At 34.2% G+C, this 10,237-nt stretch overlaps 1 protein-coding gene across 1 annotated transcript; it reads right to left on the minus strand.

Moving 5' to 3' along the window:
• Positions 1 to 1,624: 1,624 nt before the first annotated feature.
• Positions 1,625 to 10,237, minus strand: LOC131619708 (uncharacterized). The gene is made up of 2 exons (XM_058890775.1): positions 10,092 to 10,237; positions 1,625 to 2,288 (listed from the first exon to the last, which is right to left on the minus strand). Exons 1-2 carry the CDS (start codon positions 10,235 to 10,237, stop codon positions 1,625 to 1,627), a joined length of 810 nt encoding a protein of 269 aa, XP_058746758.1.

The following is a 10,237-nucleotide window of genomic DNA, read 5'->3' on the forward strand; positions in this document are numbered from 1 at the left end:
CTATTGACGTTTTTAGATATAAATATCACAATAAAAATAAATGATAAAAATTATTTCAGTATGATAAGAGATTTTTTTCCTCTTAATTAGAGGCGTCCGGTTCGAATCCGGTTCTAGACACGCACCAATGTTATATTCTCTTGCGATCAAATTAGGTTTAAAAAATTATTTAAGATTTATTTTTGGGCCGGTTTCAAAGTAAAATTGATTGCAAATGAGTCCAACAGGATCTTTTAGAGCGATATCATCAGTAAGATTATAGATAATTGACCAAAGATTACATGATGTCGACGTCACCATGATGATGTTAAGCTTGTGACATCACCTTTTTTTAATATTGTTATCCTCATAAGGCTGTAGCACCATAGAGTTTAACATAAGGTTATAGCACGACAGAACTTAACACAAATCTTGCACAAAATATTTTCCATTAATGAAGGCTTTAAGTCCCAGCCATTTGAGTAGAACCGTCATATCATAGCGTGACCGATCTTTCGACATTTGTCCACTTTTTTACAATTTCTTAATAATGAAGATTTTAGGCCATTGAAACCTTAGAATCTCAATATGAAAAGTCAATTAAGATGTCATAACAAAGTACAAACTTTTCTAACTCAAAATATTTCTAATTTTTTATTGTTATTGACTGTTATTGTTATCAAATCTAGGCTCACAACCTCTTTCTTGAATCTCACCAGTCTTCGCAAAACTTTTGGTATCATTTCTGAGAATTCGATTATCAAACATTTTAAGTACAATCAACATTCAAAATGGTTAACGAAGGAAAAATGAACATCATCACAACCAACGACCAAACCACCCCGTTTTACGGCCAACAAGATCATCAAATTCATCCATGAGTCAGAAGACAAACTTGCATTGCAGCCTCTTCATCCCATTAGGAACGTCAGTTCCCTCACCCATCCACCGATTATCACACATTTTTCGTTGGCCCCGTTAAAAATCAAAGACATCCCACCAGCAACTTATTTACTTGTTGGAAATGCTCCACCACCACCTTTGAACCCATTAGGAGATAGGCACACTCGATTAGTCCACCCCTTGTCATCAATAAAGAAACAAACATGTTTCTAAGAGTTTTGTTAGTGGTTTTCAAGAGATAGTAAACAACCTTGGAACTATATAATGAAATACTTCAAGGATCAGGGCAACCTATCTAGGCCACCAAGCACCACCAACACCTTGAAGGCCTATGAGAGGTCTCATTCAAGCTGACAATGGGATAATACAATACTAAGACAAGGATTTGATGGACTCTTATTACCATCACCTACTAGATGGATATAAAAGATATGGAACACGTTCCCATACATAATGTGGACACATATCGTCTAGATCTAAATCTCATAACTATCAAGGCCCATTGTTGTTGTCACCACATACATTTTCACCTTCATTCTCATCTAACAGTACTAGAAGATATGGGGATGCTCATTATAGAAACACCTTCTTCAAAAGAATAAACTAATACCTCATTCATAAAGAACTCCAAAAAATTCCTTGAAAGAGAGCCATGGCCTGTCTCGACATGTCATATGACATCTGAAGTTTGATATACCAGAATTTTAGAAACACTATGCTGAACAAAATGCTTCGCCAACATTTATTCTAATTGGCTCTTCAGTTCTATCAACTCTGCAGGAGACATCCAATAAGGAGCAATAGAAACCAGAGCGGTTCCCAGAACAAGGTCAATGGAGATCTTAACTTCTCTTTCTAGTGGAAGAGAAATGACATCCTCGGGAAACACATAAGGAAACTTGAATACGATAGGAATCTCCGACACACTCTTCCTATCTTCTAAATCTGTGGTGAGAACTAAAAGAAAGGATTTCTCCTGTGCAAAAAGATAATTAACCAATTTAACCGTACCTTTAATCAGGTTGCCAATAACATCAATTGAAGTAGTCTCCTTAGCAGGAATAAAGATAGCCTTTTCCTTACAGCCGATATATACAGAGTTATTGGATAACCAATCCATATCCAAAATCACATCGATCTTCTTGAGCGATAGATAAATAAGATCAATCAAGAAATTGTGGCTGTTAAAAGTAATAGAACACTTTTTACAGACCTTCTGAGCTTCAAACCCAAGTCGCAGCACACAAAGGTTAGAAATAAAGGAATACATTGCTCCACAATCAACTAATACAAACAAAGGATGATTATTAACATCACATGTACCAGCAACAAGGTTGTTGTTCCCTTTTGCCTTCTTTGCATCCAAGGAGTAACCTGATCTTTGGAATTTCCTTGAATACTTTGAGCTGGACAATACATAATCACATGACCTAGTTCACCATACCTATAACACCTTACTAGACTTGATCTACAATCCCCATTATGTCTTCTCTTGCACTTATCACAGTGAGAAGGTTGGGCCGACTGATCTCCATAACTTTGCCTTCTCTTGGATTAAAGGTTATGAGGCTTCTGGCACTGGCCTAATTTCCCTTTATCCTTGTATCCCGATATGTTTTTCTCCCTTTCATCAGAAACCCTTTTCAAACTGTTCTCAGCAACATAGCATTGCCTTAAACATTAGCATAGGTAGTGAACTCTCTTTGGGACACACTATGAAAAATGTCAGCATTTAGCCCAAACAAGAATTGATATATCTTTCAAAGCTCATCTAGTGCATAAACAACTTGTCTAGAATAGGCATCCATGTCCTCAAAATTCTCAGCACACTCAGACACTAACATGTTACCTAGCTTAAACAACTAGAACTCACGCTCCTTTTGTGCACGCTGGTTGTTATGGTAGTACTTCTCCAAGAAGGTTGTCTTGAAATGCTGCCAATCCTTTGGGATCATTTGAGATGTGAAATAAGTAGATGCAGTATCCCACCACCTACCAGTCGATACCTTCATCATCTGAGAAGCAAGGATCACCTTCTCCTCTTTATTACAACGAATAGCTTAGAACATTCTCTCCCTGCCATACAACCAATCATGAGCCGCCACTAGGTCCAGACCACCTAAGAATTATCGTGGTTTCATCCTAAATAATGCACAGAAGTCTGGCCCTACTTCATTATGTGAATTAGGAGGGGTGATGGTTATTTCCCTTGCACACCCTGCATCATCTACATCATCATCTAATTATGCTATTGCATTTGTTGTAGAATTTGCGGCCATAACACATTTGCATTCCCAACTCTAACCCCAGGCTCCACATTCCTAGTACTAGGTCTGTCGGGACCTCTGTGTTCATCAACCATTTTTCTTCTTGTCTTACACATGGACTTAAGTTGATTAGGATCAAAGCCATAAGTAAGAGATAAGTAATCATGTTGATTACTACACATATGAGGTAGAATAGGACTGACTTATGATGTTTCATGGCAAAGCCGAGAATCGATATGCTCTGATATCAACTGTAACACCCCATACATATATGTCTAGAATAATATATGGAATTGTAATTTGGTACATTAATATCATACATAAGCAACGAAGCTGGATAAGTATCAGTACATAATACAAAAGTCGAATGTGTTATGGCCAAAAATATACAATCCCAAAAGTACTAATACATAATCCGAAATACATAAGCTGAAAGCTCCAAAATAAATGATAGAACATAGCCAGGAAACATCACCGTAAAGCTAAGTCATCCTACCTTTTCCCTTGTCCTGCCTTAAACAACCTAAAAAGATAATAATTGAATTGGGGTGAGATTACTAGATCTCAGCAAGTTCCACTATCTTACAGGTCCACTTGGTTCTATAGGGTACATGAATCAAACTGATCCACCATTGATCAGAGGTTTCTTCACTACAAGTTTAGGAAAACATAATAACACATATCATCTCAATTGGGATTCCTTTGACCACCCAATTGAATTAGTAAACACACAATATAACAGTGCAATCAAGTATGAAAACCTATGTACGGGGAATCCATAAGTAGCTCATACCTTCCGACCTAGGCCATACAAGCACACCATTGGTGAGTACACATCAGAACTTAATCTGAAACCCAAGTGCAAAACATCTACATGGTTGCACAAGCACACTAATAATTTAGGCAAGATCTGCCACTGCTAAGAACATCATTCAACAAAGGTCATGAGTTTATACTCCCTAACTAGGAAGGGCAATGGGTAGGATACTTAAGTATCTGTGCCCATACTTGCGGTTCGAAAAAATCCCGTTAACCGAACTCATACCTGCGTGGGTATCAACATTGGTACCCGTATCCTAGGGGTACCTAAGTACACATACCCGCATCCGTTTACCTGCATATCTAATAAAAATTATCAATCAATTATAATTTATCATGTCCTTTTAAATTTTTAACAACATTTAAAAAAAATATTCAAGAATGTTATTATTGAGTTAAGAAATAAATAAAGACTTATGTTAAAACGCGTACAAGTCTAATAGTGGTGTATTTTATAAAATTGATAAGCATACATGTGTATATAATAATGTGTATATAATAATAAAAGTAAAAATATATAAATATATATTGTGCGGGTATGGGACAGAGTGGGTACTAAGGTACCCGTACCCGCGTCTATACCCGCTTATTTTCATGGGTAATTGTCAGTGCCTGAATCTATTTTTCGGGGTTTTTTCCTATCCACTGTGGGTGATTTTTTAGGGTACCCACTAGGGATGAGTACATTTTTTGTTGTGAATTTCTGAATCTATAATGAGGTTTTTATAGACCACTTTAATATTGTTTCATAAGGTTGTGATCCTTAGTGAAACAATTCCTTTTTTCAAAAGTTACAATATTTGGCCTACTGCAACATTTACCAAGAGTTGCATGTTTTCATTTTGCAGCACTTCATGAAGTGTTGCCAACTTTCAAATTCAAAATTCAAATTTACTAGCATATTTTCTTGTTGTTTTGGAACACTCCTATTATTAATTATTGTTAATAATTTACAATAATCCCCCACTTGTTCTAATAATGACAAGTCCAATTCCAAAATTAGGGAAATAAAGGATGTTAATACAGTTAATTATCTTTCATTTTAAACCTAGTCTTAGTAAGGACAATGCAAAGTGTAATCGGAATGTGATAAGTGTCAAATTGTAGTTATTTTTGTATATAGTTTTGCGGCACTTATCTTCTCTTTTTCCTCAATTTAGACGCGTTTTAGCGTATATTACATAAATACGTGTACTTTGTGTTTAATCGAATTTTTGATTCATAAATGTACCATTTGATAGTTTTCTATTCATTTTATAGGTATTGATGCGTATTTAGAGCATGAGCAATAAAGTGTCAAAGACACGGCTTCAAACGCGCGATTTTGAGCAACAAAACTAACTCATCAACAAATAAGACTCACAATCAAAGAATAAAAAATCATCAATTTGGTTGATATTTTGTTATTGTTAGATAGGAAATTGAATAAGATTTCCAACGCTTCGAATCGGGCGCAAACCAGAGCTACTATTCTCAAGTTATGGCCAAAACAGTGATGTTGCTACTGGTTTCGTTCGCCCGGCGAATCTCGCAAGACAGAAGTGCGTTAAAAGGGGCAAAAACACATTTTTAGGTCATGGTTTTGGGGTATTGTCCCAACTCCATCAACCTTCATTTTTTGGTTGAGGGAGGCTTAGAAACATCAAATGGGGTTGCATCTTGATGATTAGAGGTTGAATTTCTCATTGATTGGTGTTGACAAACCAATAAATATTTGGTTCCTCTTCTAGACTTCTTTTTGTATACTCTATTTTTTTGGGTATGTTTGTATATTTACTTTGAACATATGTATATGTATTGATCATGGTGTTGTATAATATATGCTTTACAAATCAATTTTGTACTTTTCTTGATCTTTTTGCATTTATGTTGTTGTAGAGATAGACCTCACAAATCTTGATTAGGGAAGGAAATCTATTAGTTTCTAGATTCTAGAGATAGATTTAGAGCTAATAATCGCGTGGGTATCGAAGCTTAATGCTTTTGTGTTGTTTGAGTCGGTTGAGAGATCGTCGACAAGAGTAATACAGTTGTTCTCTCAGCTCAGTGTTGTGGAGATGGACACTGTTGTGAGCGATATATGATGATTTTGATGATTTTTGTATGTTGAGTGCGACTTATCGATATGTTTAAGTTTGTTTTGAGTTGTGTAAATTCATGCTTGATAGTTTCTCCTCTCCAAAGAATGTATTTTTTCTTATTCATATGTTTAATTCTCACATTTACTTTTTACCAATTCAATCCAAACTTATAATTGCAGACACCGTTGAATGGAAGTTCAATATCACTAGTCTCTATGGACACGATAAATTCCCGGATAAATACTTCCAAAACTTTTGTTGCTTGCCGCTTTACCGCTTCAACAGAATGCCAGGTAGCAATGCTTTTAAACCATTAATCCATGTGATTAGCGGTGTTACCTTACTTACACACATTCTTTAAGGGTTCTTCGCCTACATTTCTCTCCTATTACTTATTTATAACCATATGTTATCCTGTTTCATGAATTTTTCATGAGAGAAACTCCAACTCTCACTTTGAGACGACACCATCTCGAAATTCACATAGGTGAATTTCATATTGTGTCTTTTTCCTTGAGACACAGACCCTCGGTATTGAACTTCATTAAGAGTTTAAAATATAACTCAACCCTCGTTTTAAGGTTAACATATCATGAAATGTTTGACAATTATCCAAATCAACGACTAGTTGTTACCCATTGAATCTTGAGGTTAATATTCTGTTAACGTAAGATTGGGTTGCCGCTGTTGTCGGAACTCTTACTCAAGGAGTTTCAACCCATACCTCTCGAGGTTGTTTTTATTAAGTCTGGCCAATGGCTTGGTAAATGAATTTCCTAAATCATAGATTTATCATAAATATGTGGGTGAAATGGCTACATCTTTAATCAATTTTCTAATGAAAGAATGTCTAAGGCCTCAGTTCCAAGACTTCTCACTTTACACTTATCTGAGTTCTTTCTAAATTGGCTTGACTATCACATTGTGTTAACACCTTTGAAACATTTGTCTTTAGCCAATGGAAATTCCAACAGAAGGTCCCTTAACCATTCAACTTCTTTGGCCAGTGAAAGTGAGATTCACACACTATGGCTCCATGGTCAAGAGAGTGATTCATGTTTGTTTCTTGCTCTTCCAAGAAATATCACTTCCCAACTAGTGTAAATATCCTCTTAGTTGTAAATGTATGATCTCTAATACTCGATTTCCAACTCATATTGGTATATCCTTCTAATATGGCCGGAAACCTACTATAATAGAGGTCAATATTTTAGTTTTTAAAAGATAATAAAAAATCTTTGTGATCGAAAATCCTTGTGATGGCCTTCCAATGCTCCCCGTTTGGATTTCTAGTAAATATACTCAATTACTAATTGCAAATGCTATGTCGGATATAGTACATCACACAAGAAAACCAATTTCACTTGTGTATTCTAATATGACCATAACTTTTCCATCATCATTTTGACACTAAGATCAAATTGAATATTCACTTTCTTGAAACATGACAATTTGAAGTTACCAAGAACTTTCTTAACAAAGTGTATTTGACTAAGTTCATAATCCCCACTATTTTTCATTAATTTGATCCTCAAAAGAGTGTAAACTAGTCCAAGATCTTTCATCTTGAATGTGGAAGTTTTCTCAATATAATGTGTTTGACTATATTTTTAACCTCCACTCTTTTGCTTTACTTTGATCGAAAATAGTGTCCACAATTTAAGATTTTCCATCTTGAATGTGGAAGTTAGAAACCTCTTTGTTTCTAAGATTCCATTTATCTCGTTGCTAATGATCAACATGTAATCAACATAGAGACAAAGGAATATCACAATATTCTCACACAACTTTGTGTACAAACACTTGTCATAAGAATTAGATGAAGAAGGTTTTTTAGATAATCATGCATGATGATGCCCGAAATTTTTTAGATGAAGTGAGATATAAAATTATGAGAAATTTAAAGTAATATAGTATAAATTGCAATGGGTATCTTATTTAAGTTCTCTTGTCTCAAATATTCACTTGAATTTGTATATTCAACCTTCTTGATCAACTTCATCATTGATGTGCATGACACTTTTGATCATTTTTATTCTTTGATTACCTTTGTCTTCATCAAAACTAGATATAAGATATATTCTTCACAATCTCCCCCTTTTTGATGATGACAAGCTATTTGAATTCTTGTTTTGATAAGATTGAAAATTCTCCCCCTAACTTATGTGTCTCCCCTTTAATCGGAGAATCTTACAATGACAAAGTTAAACTTTTCATGTCATTGTTCCGGTGCTTGTTTTAATCCATACAAGGATTTAACAAGCTTGTACAGTTGTTTGTTCATTAGTAGGAAGTACATAACCTTCCGATTGCTCCATATAAATCTCCTCATGGAGATTTCTATGTAGGAATGTCGTTTGACATTTATTTGATCAATAAGATGCAAAGAAACTAATGTAAGCGATACTTTTAATTATTGTCATCCTTGTTGGTGGTGCATATCTGTTGAAACAATCAACACGTTCCTTTTATAAAAAAAACCTTGGCCACTAATCTATCATTGTAGGTGTCTAGTGTATCATCACTATGATACTTCCTTCTAAACATCCATTTACATCCAATGGATTTTTATCCTTTAGGTAGATTGACAAGTTCCCAAGTGTTGTTTGACATTATTGAATTCATTTCATCTTGGATAACATCATTCCAAGAGAAGTCCCTTGAAGTTACATCTTCATTGTAAATCTTTAGGATCATCTTCCACTCGAAGAATAATAGGAACCTTACGAACAAAATTATCACTATTTTCTTCTACTAGATATAAGAAGTGTGCCGACAATCGATTTGTTCGATCCTAGATCCTTAGCCTTTCAGACTTTTTGCTTATTCTAAGTTTGATTTGTTTTTTAACAATCATTGACAACCTTTCGGTTTGTGTTTCAATAATCCGTGGAGAACCTTTCTCACGAGGTTCTTATTTGTAAGAATCTCGAATTTCTTACCCTCCGTGATAAGATTCTCAAAATTCTACATCTTCTTATGAATCATCTTTAAATGATCTTTGCACTCGGAAAAAGAACGTTTATATGGTTTGGCATTCAAACTTAACACAAACAATTTTATCGGTTCCATTGGTTAAGTGATAGTCATTCAAAATGAAGGGTCTCGTTTGATTATTCGTGTCATGCATTTTAGATTCCTAAATTTTCACTCATCTCGTAAACCAAAATAACAACATATATAATGCATTCTTTATGTCTTAGCAATAATACTATAATTTTATTTTCAATGTTAATATGAAGTCACGGTATGAGACATGACAAAATATAGTATGTATGATATGAAACCCAATATATGATGTGCAATAACAATAAATATATTCATTCATAATATGTATATGATGCTTTAACCTTTTTTTATTAATATAAACGATTGAACCATGTATATTATAAATTTATAATTATATAATCGTGGTATTATAGTGTACTGTGATATGAGTACCATTCAACTATCAATATACAATAATTTGCTAATTTAAAACCATGATAGACATATTGAACTATTATTCCAAGTTATCAGACCATTTTATTAAATGCTTAACAAAATAGATTCATCAATATAATACTTAATTAATTATAGGAAAATTATAATATCGATAATCAGACTTTGATATCAATTGTTAAAAACATTGTGTGACCTGGTGGTGAAAATTTGAGCCTTGAGGATGTGTTTCTCTGGAATTTTCGGTGAAAGATGTACATTTTTTGTTGTGAATTTCTGAATCCAGAATGAGCTTTTTATAAGTCACTTTAGTATTGTTTCATAAGGTTGTGATGAATCTAGAATGAATAGATATTTTAAACAAACTTTAGGTAAAGCTATTCTAGAGTTTAAAATTTTACATATTAGGCGTTTATGCACAAGCAGACATGCTATCACGTGGAACATTGAATCTTTTATCTATTTATTTTTCATTAAGTCAAAACTTTTTTACCTTAATTTTACTGCAATTAAAAAGAGTACATGTGGAATATAGCTAGTTCTTCTTCATTTCTTTGCTAAGGAGCGAAGATTTTAAAACAAGGTGGGTCCCATATATTACCTCTCTCTCTCCCTCCACAATTTCATTACAAACCAATAAGAAATCAATGATTTCTCTTTAACAGACTGTGAAGTTTCTTTCTTCGTCTTCCTATCTTTCACAAATTTATCACCTCGTCTTCTCTTCCATTCCAACCACTCTAACAT

This window comes from Vicia villosa, linkage group LG7 (assembly GCF_029867415.1).
Source record: "Vicia villosa cultivar HV-30 ecotype Madison, WI linkage group LG7, Vvil1.0, whole genome shotgun sequence".
In the NCBI taxonomy this organism is placed as follows: Eukaryota; Viridiplantae; Streptophyta; class Magnoliopsida; order Fabales; family Fabaceae; genus Vicia; species Vicia villosa.